General features: G+C 42.7%; 1 protein-coding gene across 1 annotated transcript in view; it reads left to right on the top strand.

The window, feature by feature from the left end:
• Positions 1 to 15030, top strand: part of SMARCD2 (SWI/SNF related, matrix associated, actin dependent regulator of chromatin, subfamily d, member 2) — a 234228-nt gene extending 219198 nt beyond the window's left edge. The window contains exons 11-13 of the mRNA XM_030221750.1: positions 4751 to 4873; positions 13487 to 13588; positions 13694 to 15030. Coding sequence (XP_030077610.1) covers positions 4751 to 4873; positions 13487 to 13588; positions 13694 to 13747 — 279 coding nt within the window. The 3' untranslated portion in view covers positions 13748 to 15030. The remainder of the gene's footprint in view (positions 1 to 4750; positions 4874 to 13486; positions 13589 to 13693) is intronic.
• Positions 15031 to 17694: the final 2664 nt, after the last annotated feature.

The following is a 17694-nucleotide window of genomic DNA, read 5'->3' as shown; positions in this document are numbered from 1 at the left end:
CTTATCTGACATTGCTGCCTGGATGTCCAATCGCCACCTGAAACTGAACATGGCCAAGACCGAACTCATTGTCTTCACACCCAAGCCCACTTCTCTCCCTTCACTCTCTATCTCATTTGATAACACCCTCATCGTCCCCGTCTCATCTGCTCGCCACCTCGGTGTCATCTTCGACTCCTCCCTCTCCTTCTCTGCGCATATCCAGCAGATAGCCAAGACCTGTCGCTTCTTCCTCTACAACATTAGCAAAATTCACCCCTTCCTCTCTGAGCACATCACCCGAACTCTCATCCACTCTCTCATTACTTCTCGCCTTGACTACTGCAACCTCACCGGCCTCCCACTTAGCCATCTATCCCCCCTTCAGTCCGTTCAGAACTCTGCTGCACGTCTTATCTTCCACCTTGACCCATATACCCATATCACCCCTCTCCTCAAGTCACTTCACTGGCTTCCGATCAGATACCGCATACAGTTCAAGCTTCTCCTACTAACCTACAAATGCACTCGATCTGCAGCCCCTCCTTACCTCTCTACCCTCATCTCCCCTTACGTCCCTACCCGTAACCTCCGCTCTCAAGACAAATCCCTCCTTTCAGTACCCTTCTCCACCACCGCCAACTCCAGGCTCCGCCATTTCTGCCTTGCCTCACCCCAGGCCTGGAACAAACTCCCCGAGCCCATACGCCAGGCCCCCTCCCTGCCCATCTTCAAATCCTTGCTCAAAGCCCACCTCTTCAGTGTCGCCTTTGGCACCTAACCACTACATCTCTACTCAGGAAATCTAGACTACCCCAACTTGACATTTCATCCTTTAGAGTGTAAGCTCCTTTAAGCAGCGACCGTCCTTCTTTGTTAAATTGTGCAGCGCTGCGTAACCCTAGTAGCGCTCTAGAAATGTTAAGTAGTAGTAGGGATACCCCATCAGTGAGAACAAGCAGCCTGCTTGTCCTCGGAGAAAGCGAAGATACATACCTGCAGCAGGTATTCTCCGAGGACAGCAGGCTGATTGTTCTTACAAACCCGCCCACCTCCCCTTTTGGAGTTGTCCTTCTTCTTGTTATTACTTTCTTATCTGAGCGGGGCTCTCACGCGACGGGCGGGAAGATGGCCGCACAGTGCGCACGCCCTGCACGCTCGAAGGCTGTAGCAAACTTTTTTGTTGCTATGCATATTTCCATTCCTGGGCCGCCGACCCATCAGTGAGAACAATCAGCCTGCTGTCCTCGGAGAATACCTGCTATTTATGTTCGCTTTTCTTACAGTAATTGACTGTAACTAAACAATATGCATTAGCCGAATGTAACAGAATCTCTTTTCCTTTGATGCTTTTTAAATGGTATTTTTATGCTTTGATTGTCCTCCTCCATGATTGTAAGCTCTCTTGAGCAGGGACTGTCCTTCCCCATGTTTTAACTTGTACAGCGCTGCGTAACCCTAGTAGCGCTATAGAAATGCTAAGTAGTAGTAGTAGTAGATGGTAATTTTGATAGGGACTTTTGCAGTTGAGCCAGAGGTTTACTGTTGGGGAAAGAACAAACCTTCCAAAATAGCCCCAGGCACTGCCAGAAAAATACCCCATGCTGGGAAAAGTGGAAGGCAGAGCCCAGAAAAGCAAGAATGGGATTTAATTTTCACATCCTGGGCCTGCTTTTCATTAACTTAACCCCATATTTGCTTCTGCAAAGTATATGGGTTAAATATTCTCTGTGCCAGGGGCCTACTGATGCATTTTAAAAGGGGAACTCTGTACAGAGTTTCTCTTTGAAAATGAGCTTACAGGCTGTGGATAAAAAGTACCCATAAGCCTGCAAACTGCTGGCACCCATGAAAATTGCCTTCTAAATGTGCTAAATATTTTGAAAATTACATTTGGCCTTCTGGAGAACAAATAAACTTATGTCTAAGGGCAGAAGCACATACAGGGAAGTCTGGAAGTTTGTCTTCAGTGGTCTTGGACAGATAGAGGAATCTCCATTTAATTGATTGAAAATTGAGTCATACTTTAAAGGATGATTGTGTATGCTACTTAAGAGGCCAGTTTTCAAAAGCTTTGATAAATTACCTTTTGAAAATTGCACCAATTCACAGAAAAGGTGGTAGAGTTAGACTGGAAGACGAGAAGTACACATGGTCTTATTTTGAAAGTGGTGAACGTTTAACAACTGCAATGCAAGTGCAAATGTCTGGAGGTACATTATAATAGTAACATAGTAAAATGACGGCAGAAAAAGACCTGCATGGTCCAACCAGTCTGCCCTACAAGATAAACTCATATGTGCTACTTTTTGTGTATACCTTACCTTGATTTGTACCTGTCCTTTTCAGGGCACAGACCGTGTAAGTCTGCCCAGCACTATCCCCGCCTCCCGCCACCATCTCTGCCACCCAATCTCGGCTAAGCTCCTTAGGATCCATTCCTTCTGAACAGGATTCCTTTATGTTTATCCCACGCGTGTTTGAATTCTGTTACCATTTTCATTTCCACCACCTCCCGTGGGAGGGCATTCCAAGCATCCACTACTCTCTCCGTGAAAAAATACTTCCTGACATTTTTCTTGAGTCTGCCCCCCTTCAATCTCATTTCATGTCCTCTCATTCTACCGCCTTCGCACCTCCGGAAAAGGTTCGTTTGCGGATTAATACTTTTCAAATATTTGAACATCTGTATCATATCACCCCTGTTTCTCCTTTCTTCCAGAGTATACATGTTCCGGTCATCAAGTCTCTGCTCATACGTCTTGTAATGCAAATCCCTTACCATTCTCGTAGCTTTTCTTTGCACCGCTTCAATTCTTTTTACATCCTTCGCAAGGTACGGCCTCCAAAACTGAACACAATACTCTAGGTGGGGCCTCACCAACGACTTATACAGGGGCATCAACACCTCCTTTCTTCTGCTGGTCACACCTCTCTCTATACAGCCTAACAACCTTCTAGCTACAGCCACCGCTTTGTCACACTGTTTTGTCGCCTTCAGATCCTCAGATACTATCACCCCAAGATCCCTCTCCCCGTCCGTACCTATCAGATTCTCCCCACCTAACACATACGTCTCCCGAGGATTTCTATTCCCTAAGTGCATCACTTTGCATTTCTTCGCATTGAATTTTATTTGCCAAACCTTAGACCATTCTTCTAGCTTCCTCAGATCCTTTTTCATGTTTTCCACTCCCAGGTGTCCACTCTGTTACAGATCTTAGTATCATCCGCAAATAGGCATACTTTACCTTCTAACCCTTCGGCAATGTCACTCACATTGACACCCTGTTATAAAATTACCCCCTTTGTAAGTACTAATGTTAGAAAAAGGCACTTTTTTTTTTTTTTTTAAATAAAGGCAACATAGGCACCAGAGTGAAGGAGTAGCCTAATGCTTAGTGCAGTGGCCTGGCTTCAATTCCCACTGCGACTCCTTGTGACTCTGGGCAAGTCACTCCATTGCCCCAGGTACAAAATATGTAACTACAGAACAGCAGTATGTCAAATCCCATCCCCTTCCCCTTTGTGCTTTTTAAAACAGGAACCCAGAACCAACCCCTAAGTAGCAAAGAAATTGTATTCTTTCTCCAAAGGTGTAAATGTGTGCATGACTTGAGTGTTTTATAAAATATGTTTTATAAAATATTACAACTCCACCTGTACTCAGCCCAAAGTATGCACTCAGCGCACACATAAGCTGGCCACACAATTATATTAGAGCCCTTTCCTGTGTGGTAAACGTGATTTACATGAGGAAACTGCTTGTATAAAATTATTTTCTATGCATGCTAGCGTATTTTGAAAGGAAAACTCCCTAAAGGGATTTCCCTTTGAAAATAAGCTAGATAGAACCTACACACCACAAAGGATGATTGAAAATTAATCCTGTGGGAAATAATTTTGTAAAGTTTGTTTTACATGCTGACAAGGGATTTTACACAATTGCACAACCACATCTATATACATGTAAAGTATACACATGGAAAGTGTGCACCTAGTTTTGCATGATATGTACGTAGATGTTCTAGGGATATAGTTTGGGCAAAGATATAGTGGATTTGCAATGTATGGATAAAATGTGCCAGACTTTAATCATGTTTTCCCAGGGATTATCACATATATTTTATACATGTTAAGGTGCAGAGAACACGCACACATTTACAGCTTTTTTTGGAGCGGGTATACTTTAGTACATGGGTATTTATATGCTATTGAGACTTGCTCTAGGTGCCTATGTACTTTACAAGATAAGGGGTCCTTTTTCAAAGGCGCACTGAAAAATGGCTTGCGTTGTGTAGGCATGGGTTTTGGGTGCCAATCCATTTTTCAGCATGCCTGTAAAAAAGGCCTTTTTTGTATTTTTGCTGAAAATGGACATGCTTCAGAATCAAAATTGCCGCATGTCCATTTTGGGTCTGTGACCTTACCACCAGATATTGAGACCTAGCAGTAAAGTCTCACGTGGTAATAACCTATGTGTGCCAAATACCACTTGGCATGCGTCTGAAAATATTGGATGCATGCAAAAAATGAAATTACTCCATTTTGGTGCGTGTAGAGCCTTACACGGTTTAGTAAAAGGACCTCTAAGTGTCTGTTTGGAATTCTCACTTAAGCATCCTGTTATAAAATTAACTTCCACGTGTTCTGACAAGGTAACTGAAACATTTTCATCTGCATAATAGCATATATTTTAATATTTAGGTTTGCATAGGCTTGTGTGTGATGTGAATGAAATACAGATTTTGTATTTTTGGACATACGATAGATTCATGAGACCATTGAATCCATCAACCAGCTGAAGACACAGAGAGACTTCATGCTCAGCTTCAGTAACAACCCACAGGAGTTCATTCAGGACTGGCTAAAATCACAGAGCAGAGATCTCAAGGTAAAGCACCAAAGGTAACAAGACAAGGTAGTTAAAGAGATAGTGAAATGAAAAGGAGCCATGTTTGAGAAACAGGATCTTCTTATCCTCCTGTTAAAATGGGTTATATTACCTGGTGATATGACCTGACTTTTTCGTTTTTTTAAACAAACCTTTTCCATATGGAGGAGTGGCCTAGTGGTTAGGGTGGTGGACTTTGGTCCTGGGGAACTGAGTTCGATTCCCGGCACAGGCAGCTCCTTGTGACTCTGGGCAAGTCACTTAACCCTCCATTGCCCCATGTAAGCCGCATTGAGCCTGCCATGAGTGGGAAAGCGCAGTGTACAAATGTAACAACATTGCTTTGCTCCAAATGTGACAACATTGGCATGCAAGTCTACAGTCCCAGTGGCTGTTACATGGCAGGACACCCTCCCTCTAGGGAACTTTGGTTGTTAGAACCTGCAGATTTTTCTGTTGTTGGCATTATTTTTTATTTTATTTATTGTGATTTATTAACTGCCTTTATGAAGAGATTCAGACAAGGCAGTGTACAGCAGGTACAGTTTAACATAAAACTTACAGTTTTGTTAACCGCATGGCCAAATATAAACATGAATACAATACATGAGGTAAACTTGAGAACAGCAAATTAAAACCTACCATGAAACAGTATCAAAAATATACACTTTAACAGCACTGAAATTCAAACAACAGAAATATACCCGTAATATGATGTCAGCATAATACTAATGAAACATCTAATAAGCACACATTAGAACATTCAAATAACAGGTATGATGCTAATGCCTGTGAAATCCTGACACATTGTGTCATTTGAATGAAATTTTACTTTGTTTTAGCTCAAACTTGTAACGTTTTAACGTGCAAAAATTGTTTGGTAGTAACATTAAAATGTCAGTAACAGATTAAGATAATTAAATTATTATTATTTGTTACATTTATATCCCACATTTTCCCACCTATTTACAGGCTCGATGTGACTTACATAGTACAGTAGAGGCGATCGCCAATACCGGTATGAACAAATACAAAGTGAAGTTATGGCAGAGTAATGATCAAGTGTAATAAACACATTGGAGGTCATAAGGAGGAAGAGTCAAGTTATAAATGTTGTTTAATAGTAATACATAAGTATGATGACTAAATAAGTATGTAAACTTTCTCAGAAATTCAAAGCCAGTTGCTGAGAAAACAGCAAAAAAACAAAAAGTCTAGGGTTAAGTACATAACTACATAAGTAATGCCATACTGGGAAAAGACCAAGGGTCCATCGAGCCCAGCATCCTGTCCACGACAGCGGCCAATCCAGGCCAAGGGCACCTGGCAAGCTTCCCAAACGTACAAACATTCTATACATGTTATTCCTGGAATTTTGGATTTTTCCAAGTCCGTTTAGTAGCGGTTTATGGACTTGTCCTTTAGGAAACCGTCCAACCCCTTTTTAAACTCTGCTAAGCTAACCGCCTTCACCACTTTTTCCGGCAACGAATTCCAGAGTTTAATTACACGTTGGGTGAAGAAAAATTTTCTCCGATTTGTTTTAAATTTACTACACTGTAGTTTCATCGCATGCCCCCTAGTCCTAGTATTTTTGGAAAGCGTGAACAGACGCTTCACATCCACCTGTTCCACTCCACTCATTATTTTATATACCTCTATCATGTCTCCCCTCAGCCGTCTCTTCTCCAAGCTGTATAGCCCTAGCCTCCTTAGTCTTTCTTCATAGGGAAGTCGTCCCATCCCCACTATCATTTTAGTCGCCCTTCGCTGCACCTTTTCCAATTCTACTATATCTTTCTTGAGATGCGGCGACCAGAATTGAACACAATACTCAAGGTGCGGTCGCACCATGGAGCGATACAACGGCATTATAACATCCTCACACCTGTTTTCCATACCTTTCCTAATAATACCCAACATTCTATTCGCTTTCTTAGCCGCAGCAGCACACTGAGCAGAAGGTTTCAGTGTGTTATCGACGACGACACCCAGATCCCTTTCTTGGTCCGTAACTCCTAACGTGGAACCTTGCATGACGTAGACGTAGCTATAATTCGGGTTCTTTTTTCCCACATGCATCACCTTGCACTTGCTCACATTAAACATCATCTGCCATTTAGCTGCCCAGTCTCCCAGTCTCGTAAGGTCCTCTTGTAATTTTTCACAATCCTGTCGCGATTTAACGACTTTGAATAACTTTGTGTCATCAGCAAAGTTAATTACCTCGCTAGTTACTCCCATCTCTAAATCATTTATAAATATATTAAAAAGCAGCGGTCCTAGCACGGACCCCTGAGGAACCCCACTAACTACTCTTCTCCATTGTGAATACTGCCCATTTAACCCCACTCTCTGTTTCCTATCCTTCAACCAGTTTTTAATCCACAATAGGACATTTCCTCCTATCCCATGACCCTCCAATTTCCTCTGTAGCCTTTCATGAGGTACCTTGTCAAACGCCTTTTGAAAATCCAGATACACAATATCAACCGACTCCCCTTTGTCCACATGTTTGTTCACTCCTTCAAAGAATTGAAGTAAATTGGTCAGGCAAGATTTCCCCACACAAAAGCCATGCTGACTTGGTCTCAGTAATCCATGTCCTCGGATGTGCTCTGTAATTTTGTTTTTAATAATAGCCTCTACCATTTTTCCCAGGCACCGACGTCAGACTCACCGGTCTATAATTTCCCGGATCTCCCCTGGAGCCTTTTTTAAAAATGGGCGTTACATTGGCCACCCTCCAATCTTCCAGTACCACGCTCGATTTTAAGGATAAGTTGCATATCACTAGCAGTAGCTCCGCAAGCTCGTTTTTCAGTTCTATCAGTACTCTAGGATGAATACCATCCGGTCCAGGAGATTTGCTACTCTTCAGTTTGCCGAACTGCCCCATTACATCCTCCAGGTTTACCGTGAAGTCAGTAAGTTTCTCCGACTCGTCCGCTTGAAATACCATTTCCGACACCGGTATCCCACCCAAATCTTCCTCGGTGAAGACCGAAGCAAAGAATTCATTCAGTCTCTCCGCTACGTCTTTGTCTTCCTTGATCGCCCCTTTTACCCCTCGGTCATCCAGCGGCCCAACCGATTCTTTTGCCGGCTTCCTGCTTTTAATATACCGAAAAAAATTTTTACTATGTTTTTTTGCCTCTAATGCTATCTTTTTTTCATACTCCCTCTTGGCCTTCTTAATCTGCGCCTTGCATTTGTTTTGACACTCCTTATGCTGTTTCTTGTTATTTTCAGACGGTTCCTTCTTCCATTTTCTGAAGGCGTTTCTTTTAGCCCTAATAGCTTCCTTCACCTCACTTTTCAACCAGGCCGGGTGTCTTTTGGACGTCCGTCTTTCTTTTCTAATTTGCGGAATATGTATGGCCTGGGCCTCCAGGATGGTATTTTTGAACAGCGTCCACGCCTGTTGTACAGTTTTTACTCTCTCAGTTGCCCCCCTAAGTTTTTTTTTTACCGTTCTTCTCATTTTATCATAGTCTCCTTTTTTAAAGTTAAACGCTAACGTATTTGACTTTCTGTGTACAGTTACTTCAAGGTCGATGTCAAAACTGATCATATTATGGTCACTGTTATCAAGCGGCCCCAGTACCATAACATCCCTCACCAGATCATGCGCTCCACTAAGGACCAAGTCTAGAATTTTTCCTTCTCTCGTCGGCTCCTGCACCAGTTGCTCCATAAAGCTGTCCTTGATTTCATCAAGGAATTGTATCTCTGTAGCGTGTCCCGATGTTACATTTACCCAGTCTATATTTGGATAATTGAAGTCACCCATTATTATCACATTGCCCATTTTGTTCGCGTCTCTGATTTCTTTTATCATTTCTGTGTCTACCTGCTCATCCTGGCGAGGCGGACGGTAGTACACTCCTATCACCATTTTTTTTCCCTTTTATACATGGAATTTCAACCCACAGTGATTCAAAGGTGTGATTTGTGTCCTGCTGAATTTGTAATCTATCTGAGTCAAGGCTCTCGTTAATATACAATGCTACCCCTCCACCAGTCCGGTCCACCCTATCATTACGATATACTTTGTACCCTGGTATGACAGTGTCCCACTGGTTATCCTCCTTCCACCAGGTCTCAGTAATGCCTATTATATCCAATTTTTCATTTAGTGCAATATATTCCAACTCTCCCATCTTATTTCTTAGACTCCTAGCATTTGCATATAGACATTTCAGAGTATGTTTGTTGTTCTTATTTGCATGATGCTTAGTACCTGACACTATTGATTTGACATCTTTTGTCTGATCTTTAGTTGTATTTAAGGGCACCTGGCCTACTACGGTCTGTTGTGCAACCCCACTATCCAGAAACCCTATCTTCCCTGTTTGTGAGGTATCTTTGCAAGATACCTTTTCCAGAACCATGCGCTTTTGAGCGACTGTCGGCCTTCCCCCCATTTCTAGTTTAAAAGCTGCTCTATCTCCTTTTTAAATGCCGACGCCAGCAGCCTGGTCCCACCCTGGTTAAGGTGGAGCCCATCCTTTCGGAATAGGCTCCCCCTTCCCCAGAATGTTGCCCAGTTCCTAACAAATCTAAAACCCTCCTCCCTGCACCATCGTCTCATCCACGCATTGAGACTCTGGAGCTCTGCCTGTCTCTTGGGCCCTGCACGTGGAACAGGTAGCATTTCAGAAAATGCTACCCTAGAGGATCTGGATTTGAGCTTTCTACCTAAGAGCCTAAATTTGGCTTCCAGAACCTCTCTCCCACATTTTCCTATGTCATTGGTATCCACATGTACCAAGACAGCAGACTCCTCCCCAGCACTATCTAAAATCCTATCTAGGTGACGCGTGAGGTCCGCCACCTTCGCACCAGGCAGGCAAGTCACCAGGCGATCCTCACGTCCACCAGCCACCCAGCTATCTATATGCCTAATGATCGAATCACCAACTACAACAGCTGTCCTAACCTTTCCCTCCCGGGCAGCACTCGGAGACATATCCTCAGTGCGAGAGGATAGTACATCCCCTGGTGGGCAGGTCCTGGCTACAGGAGTACTTCCTACTTCACCAGGGTGATGCTCTCCTTCTAGGAGACCTCCCTCCTCCAAGGTAGCACAAGGGCTACTAGACTGGAGGTGGGACCTCTCTACAACATCCCTGTAGGTCTCCTCTATGTACCTCTCTGTCTCCCTCAGCTCCATCAAGTCTGCTACTCTAGCCTCAAGAGAACGGACATGTTCTCTAAGAGCTAGGAGCTCTTTGCATCGGGCGCAAACATATGCCATCTCACCAACTGGGAGATAATCATACATGTGACACTCAATGCAAAAGACTGGATAGCACCCCTCTCGCTGCTGGACTGCTGACTCCATCTTAGTGTTTTTGAGTTTTCCAATATGTTAAAACTTGCTACAGTATTAAGGATATTAGCCTAATATAAAAGTGTCTTTTACTTTATATTGTGTATTGTATGATTTATTTAGTATTTCCTTCTTAGATGGTAATGAAATGTATTTAAAACTCTATAAGAGCACTCCTTGCTTGTTACCCTAATTACAATAACTGACTATAAATGAGGAGTTGTCCTAGGGGTGGGGGGGAATACTAAATTAGATCCTGCAGTGGCTGTTAGATTCTGTTAATGCTGTGGTACAAGGCTTTTAAAACTAAGTGGAAAATACTATGGAGATTAGCTGTTTTCTGTTAGCTGTTGAAATTTGCTTTTTAAGTTTGCCTAACACTAACCTACAATTCCTCCTTTAAACCCCAATCTTTAAGTTCCCAAAGCACCAGCAAAGTAGCGTTCACTTACCAGAGAAATGTCCTCTTCTCTCAGAACTTCTCAGAAAGAAAGTTCAGTGGGACCTTCCCTCTTTATATACTTTTGAATCTAAGGGGCCTCTTTTGAGCAACCTATGCAAGTATTCTACTTCCCCCACACCTTAATTATCACTTAATTGAGGTCACTGGATGAGCTAACTCTCCAGCAGCCAAGGTAAAGAAAAATAACTGCCGTTTAGAACAAAGGAGTTCCTACCTCTAGAAAAGGTTTCAGTTTAAAACTAGGTCACTGGATGAGCTAACTCTCCAGCAGCCAAGGAAAAGAAAAATAACTGCTGTTTAGAACAAAGGAGTTCCTACCTCTAGAAAAGCTTTCAGTTTAAAACTATGTGGAAAATGCCTATTTCTAGAGAAAAGTTCAGTTTAAAACTGTGGGGAAGGGGTTTATACACTATGGCAACTAGTTAATGGTGCTTGCTTTTCTCTCTCTCTCTCTCTCTCTCTCTTTCTCTTTTTATTCCTCTAAACTAGGCCCTGCTTGCTTTTCCCCCTCTCTCTCTCTTTTTATTCGCCCTTAATACTAAATTAGATCCTGCAGTGGCTGTTAGATTCTATCTGTTAATGCTGTGGTACAAGGCTTTTAAAACTAAGTGGAAAATACTATGGAGGTTAGCTGTTTTCTGTTAGCTGTTGAAATTTGCTTTTTAAGTTTGCCTAACACTAACCTACAATTCCTCCTTTAAATCCCAATCTTTAAGTTCCCAAAGCACCAGCAAAGTAGCGTTCACTTACCAGAGAAATGTCCTCTTCTCTCAGAACTTCTCAGAAAGGGTTGTTTTTTGTTTTTTTTTTTGTCTCATCCTGTAAAGGCAAATAGTGATCTTAGCAAGCATTTGCATATGTATACCCCTGGAATTCAGCACAGCGTATACCACAAAAATAGACATGCAGTTGCCACTTTAGGACAGATACATCTAGAAAAATAACAGTATCCCCATTGGCTTGAGGCATGCGCAAGTGCCTGCTCCCAATTAAGACCTGGGGTTTCAAGCAAGATGTAGTTGCAAAAGCTGACAGCACTGTTGTGGACCGTCCTGACAACCACCCTCCCCCAACAGCCTAGATACCTCTGCTCACAGCATATCTTATAGGTTTTATTGAATTATATACTGCCTAGCTTACACAGTGATTTACAATAAAAACTCCATAAATTTCTGATAGTGATCCACCCTCTACCCCTGCTCTCACCATGGGCTCTCCCTGGTACATCACAGACCACAGGGGCCCTGTGACCTAAATGGCACTTTAAGTGATAGTAACTCTGAGGCCCTTTTACAAAGGCGTGCTGAAAAATGGCCTGCGGTAGTGTAGACGTGTGTTTTGGGTGCGCACAGAATCATTTTTCAGCACACCTGTAAAAAAATTCTTTTAAAATTTTTGCCAAAAATGGATGTGCAGCAAATGAAAATTGCTGCACATCCATTTTGGGTCTGAGACCTTACCACCAGCCATTGACCTAGCGATAAGGTCTCGCGTGTTAACCGGGCTGTAATAGTCTACGCATGTAAAATGACAATTGCTGCCCGATTACCACCCGCGTGCCAGAAAATATATATTCTGGCACGCCTGGCGGCCGCACATCATAAATGAAATTACTGCAAGGGCCACACAGTAGCTGGGTGGTAACTCAAAACTGATGCACAATGAACCTGCGTAGGTGCCTACGCGGCCTAGTAAAAATCTGCATGATCCATCCAGTCTACCCAACAAGGTGGCCAGAGTTGAATCTGGCACTCTGCAAAGGTTCCACTTATTCATGATTCAACACTTAATTTCAGTCTTTCCCTGCCAGTTTTGGTACATAGACTGTAGAAGACTGCCCAGCATCTGTCCTACTTCCCAACTACTGGAGTTGTTGTCAATACCAACTCCAGCCTTGATCCTGATCTGTTTTTTGAAATTAGGCCACCCAAATCGTAGAAGTCTGCTCAAAGCTCCTACCAGTTATGTAGTCATTTAAGTTTTGCTTTAATTGGATTCCATCCTTTTTCTATATAGCGTTCCTGTTGAGAATATTTTCAAGAGCTTCCTCTGTGACCTGGTTGAATGAGTCCCAGATGGCTGTGCGTGGTGGGGAAGAGGGAGTGTTCTCTTCATTAGCTGGTAGGAGCTTTGATGGAACTGTCTTGTAGGTCCTGATGGAGACCTTTAATTTTGCTGGCAAAGTAAGTGGCAAAATTATTGCTGGTTAGTTGCGACTTGGAAGGCCGGTTCTGTTGTAGGGGGTTGCAGTAAGTTATTTACTAGCATATGGCCCTCTTCATGGGTTGGAGATTTGATCACCTGAATGAATCTTAGAGCTGCCATGGTATCAGTAGGTCTGTCTGGAGTTTTGATGTGTAGGTTAAAGTCTCCCATTATCAGTAGCTTAGGGTTACCTCAGTCATCAGATTCAGCATTTTGTGCACAGATGATATGGTGTTGCAAGGTGCTGAGACCATGCGCAGCTACATTGGTTCCTTATCTCCCAGATACTGACTTAGACAAGTGAGGGATGGAGACTTTGTCCTGATTTCTTCCACTTAATAATAATGGTGGTGGCAGCTTGGTACATATGTAGCAACCTGGTGCCTTCAACAGCTACATGTCCTGCCTTGTCTGCCACTTCTAATAGCCCTGAATAAGTCCCCCCCCCCCTTTAACTAGAAAGTTCCCAGGAGCCCTTGGATAGAGCTTGAGAGACCAAGTCATGAACCCCTGTAGTCTCTAAAGCCATTAAAAAAGGTAGGGGGCTAGAGCCCCATTGTAATTTACAAAGTGATTGATTATAAGTCAAACATTTGTCCTTTAATTTCAGATTATGACTGATGTTAGTAGAAATCCAGAGGAAGAGAGAAGAGCAGAGTTCTACCAACAGCCCTGGGCCCAGGAAGCTGTAGGGAGACACATATTTGCCAAGGTACGGAGCACAGAGCATTGTCAGTGCCAGGCTGCTCAGTAGCAGGTTGCTCCTATACTGTCAGTCTGCAGAGCTGCTATTTCTCATCTTTTATTTTTTTTTCAGGTTCAGCAGCGGAGGCAAGAACTGGAGCAAGTGCTTGGAATCCGTCTCACCTAATGTCCAGCTGCTGTTCTCACCTTTCACTGTATTTTCTCTTTCTCCCTCTGCTCTTTGTACATTACAATGCCTTAACCTTACGGTACATATTGCTGGAAGATTTCAGTACAGCACTTGCACAGATCAAGCCATTCTTAAAAAGGATTGCAGAGCCATTGATGGGTGTAGGTACTGCAGTGGCACCATCTTGTGGTGACCTCTGCTAAACTCGCACACAGAGCCTATCCCCCAATGTATTTCAATGCTGGAACCTCCCACTTATATAGATCAAATCCCTGCTCATCACGAAGCATTATTGAGCAGCAACGATGAGTTCATCGGCCGAGCCACTCTTAGGATTCCTCCATGTCATATTAAGTGCCTGTCTGCAATGTCCATCCCTGCTGTGCTCCCTTCCTTGCTTCTCACACATATCAGTGTAAATGTAAGGGATTTCTGCCATACTTCTGAGTCTCTTATGTGTTACAGTACCCCATCTTGGATAATGTTGTAATGCAGAGGAGGCACTTAGAAACGTACTCATCTCTATGATGAACTATCTACAGAGGATATCCTTCTAGCTAAAAAGTGGAAAGAAAGCACAGCTGACCCTAAGTATGTACCAGGCCATGTTGGCTGCAGCTTTTTTTTTCCTCTTCCTCTCTAGATAATGCAAGTCAGGGTGCAGTTAAGCGTAGTACTTAGTGGCAACAGCTCAAATGCTGTTTGTCAGCAACCTGTTTAAAAGTGCCAGGGGCCCTGTGACCCAGCCCTTGAACAGCTGTGATAGTACTGATGCTACTACAGCCCAAGAAACCTTTATGGAAGCTATAGTGCTACAGTATACCTGTCAGCAGGGATCTCTGAGCAAACTGGCCAGAGACTGGCATAATTAACATACAGGTCATTTGATTTAGAACAGCATCAACTGTTGCCTTCAGAAGCCAAGTATCATCCTTGACAGAATGTGATCCTGGGTTCTCCCAGACAAACTGAAGGGAGGATTAATGTGCATCTCCTTTAATTTTCTGTTAACCCTTTCGATATGAATCCTCTGCCCTTTTATGTTTCAGCAGCAGCCACTGAGCCATCTTGTTCTACGACTGGAACAGCTCATTGGCTTCATACACATTACTGGCTAATGCTATCCCCTGGAATAACCCTTCTCTGCTGCTAACAAGAACTATTTCAATGATTGTTTAAGAGAGCTGGAAACTCAGCTGCCTTACGCCTTTGTTCTTGTATCAGTCAGCATGCCTTATGTTTGATGTAGGCAGTGTTGAACTCATGGTTTTGCTCATGTATGTTTTTTTTTTTTTTTTATCAGCATCCTTTCTAACAGTGTTGAGGGATCCAATCACCCCCCCCCCCCCCCCCACACACACACACAAAAAATGCTCCCAGGACCTACATAGATTGGATGTGCCTAAGGGCTAAAGCAGTTTCAAATGGGTTATGGATGTATGATTTGCTGGGGGGGGGGGGGGGGGGGGTTTCCATGGATGAATAATGTTTATATTTTTCTTTATTAATTTTCGATACAAAGACAAAACAAGAGCTCACAATTTAACATCAAGCAGCAACTTGCAATACAAGGCAAATTAGGAGCTCACACTCCTGAAAACAGTAAACTATTCCAAGATTAGGCTTAAGAAGGAAGGGAGGGGGAAAGTTAAAAAAAACAAACAAAAAAAAAACAGCACATCATACATCCATAACCCATTTGAAACTGCTTTAGCCCTTAGGCACATCCAATCTAGGTCCTGGGAGCATTTTTTTTTTTTTTTTGGGGGGGGGGGGGGCGGATTGAAGCCCTCAACACTGTTAGAAAGGATGCTGATAAAAAAAAAAAAAAACATACATGAGCAAAACCATGAGTTCAACACTGCCTACATCAAACATATCATTTGTCTTTCCTTTCCTCCATCCATGTCCAGCATTTCTCCTCCCTTCCCTCCCCTCCATCCATGTGCATCTCCTTCCTGACTTCCATCCCCTCCATGCATGTCCAACAACTCTCCATTCTCCCCTGCCCTCTCCTCCATCCATATCCAGCAAATTTCCTCTCTCCCCTCCATCCATAAAGGCATGCTGACTTTGAAATGTTGGAGCTATTTTCAGAGTGTTTCTGTAGTTAGAGGAGGATTACTTGCTTTGGAACAATATATGTCTGCCAGTTAGGGCTATGGTTGATCCAGGTGAGGGGTGGGATAATGAGCTGATTCTAAAAATTTCCAACATTTCTTGGTCGTGGGAGTGTTCCTCGCAGACTGCTCATGGGATCCTTAAACGCTGCCAATTTGTTTAAGCCTTTTGGGCCCAGATGGTCCCTTATTACTTTCTGTACGAGGTTTCTTCATTTGTTAACACTTTATATGTTTGCACTATAGTTTTGTAACCAGGTTTTATAAGGAAAGTAAGCCTTTGTAATTCAGGGGGTTTTGTTTGTATTGTGACATTTTTTTGTTTTTTTCCTGCTATGCTGTAACATTTTGCTTTGATCTCTCAGAATGGGTTGTTACTCCAACCTTTAAAAAAATATGTATTGGGCCTGGACATTTCTACAGGCTCTTTTTTGCATTTCCAGTGTAACTGGAACCAGTCTCTGTTGGGCTACGAATCATCATTTACAGTTACTTGGGCAACTGCCTCCACTTTTAAGCCCTTATCTAGACCAGCCATTCCAGTGACCAATTCTTCTAGAACCTGGAATGAGCTGACCAGCAAAAGACGCAGTTGTGCACTGGCGGGGATTTCTGTTCCTTGAGGCTCTGAAAGCTGCCTCCAGCACCCAAACCAACCAAAGGAACAGAAGCCAGACTCAGGAAAAGCTGCATGGCAGCACTGTTACTGAGCCATCATTGTGGTAACTTACGCTTCTTTTTTGAAAACCTCCATATCAGTAGAAATTCCTTTTCAACCACAGCAAATGCTGACAAATATCCAGTGCTATGTCCTATTTATGTTCAGGTCAGTATTTAAACTCTACAGTCTGTGTTTTAAGCAGCAGATACAGAATTTACATTACTCCTGGACATTCACCACTATCCAGATAACAAGCATCACTGAATACCCAGACCGCTATCCAGATAAAGTCACGGTAGTAATTTTCTGTCCTAACTTCATCACTGCAGTTACTTGAATACTGCTGCTATCCAGGTAACTTGTTGCTCCTTCTGGCATTATCCAAATAGTATGTCACAATAATTTTTCTGGGGTACCTGTTCTTTCTGGTTTCACTTTTTACTGCTTGTACTTAATACAAAGAAACCGTTACGCTTATTTTTATATTTTTTTTATCTTGCTGTGTCTTTTGTGCTACATCCATTATTATTTTAAACATTAATAACAGTGCTCAGCTGTTACATATTATTCCGGTCATGTTTATCTTAGTAATATGTTATGACCCACATCATTGCACCATAGCCCTCCCTGCCTCCTTGTGTATTCAAGACTTCTATGTCTTATTTTTGTGCATTTATATTCAACAATCTGTCCCGTTTTTTTCAACGTAATAATTGATGCACTTATCTTGGGGCTGGTTTATTCCTCCGTTGATGTGGTTGTTGCTCCGGAGTAGATATGTTGAATTGTGCAATTTTTGCTTCGAGACCCTCTTCCCGTGCCAACTGTTATCTTCAACTCCTGCTTTTTTTCATATGTCTTCAGTGCTACTCAGTCTTCATTCCTGCAGTGTTTCGTTTGTCTCAAGCTTCCTCAGGAGAACTGTTCCCTACTAAAACATGAATATACGTTACTATATCATTACTGCTTCTGAATTTATCTATTGCACCTTACTTATATTCTCTGTTCTAATCTTTATTTTCCGTCAAGTTTCATAATTTCTAAATTTTTATATATAAAAGCGTGTTTGGCATACCTGGTGTGGACCATCTTTCCTACTCAAGATTTTTCAACCAAAAAACGCGCGCTCATGCGCTCTGATTTTGTAGTCTACCTGTTTGAGT

The sequence above is a fragment of the Microcaecilia unicolor genome, chromosome 12 (assembly GCF_901765095.1).
Source record: "Microcaecilia unicolor chromosome 12, aMicUni1.1, whole genome shotgun sequence".
Lineage (NCBI taxonomy): Eukaryota > Metazoa > Chordata > Amphibia > Gymnophiona > Siphonopidae > Microcaecilia > Microcaecilia unicolor.
This window is presented reverse-complemented; position numbering and strand designations above follow the sequence as displayed.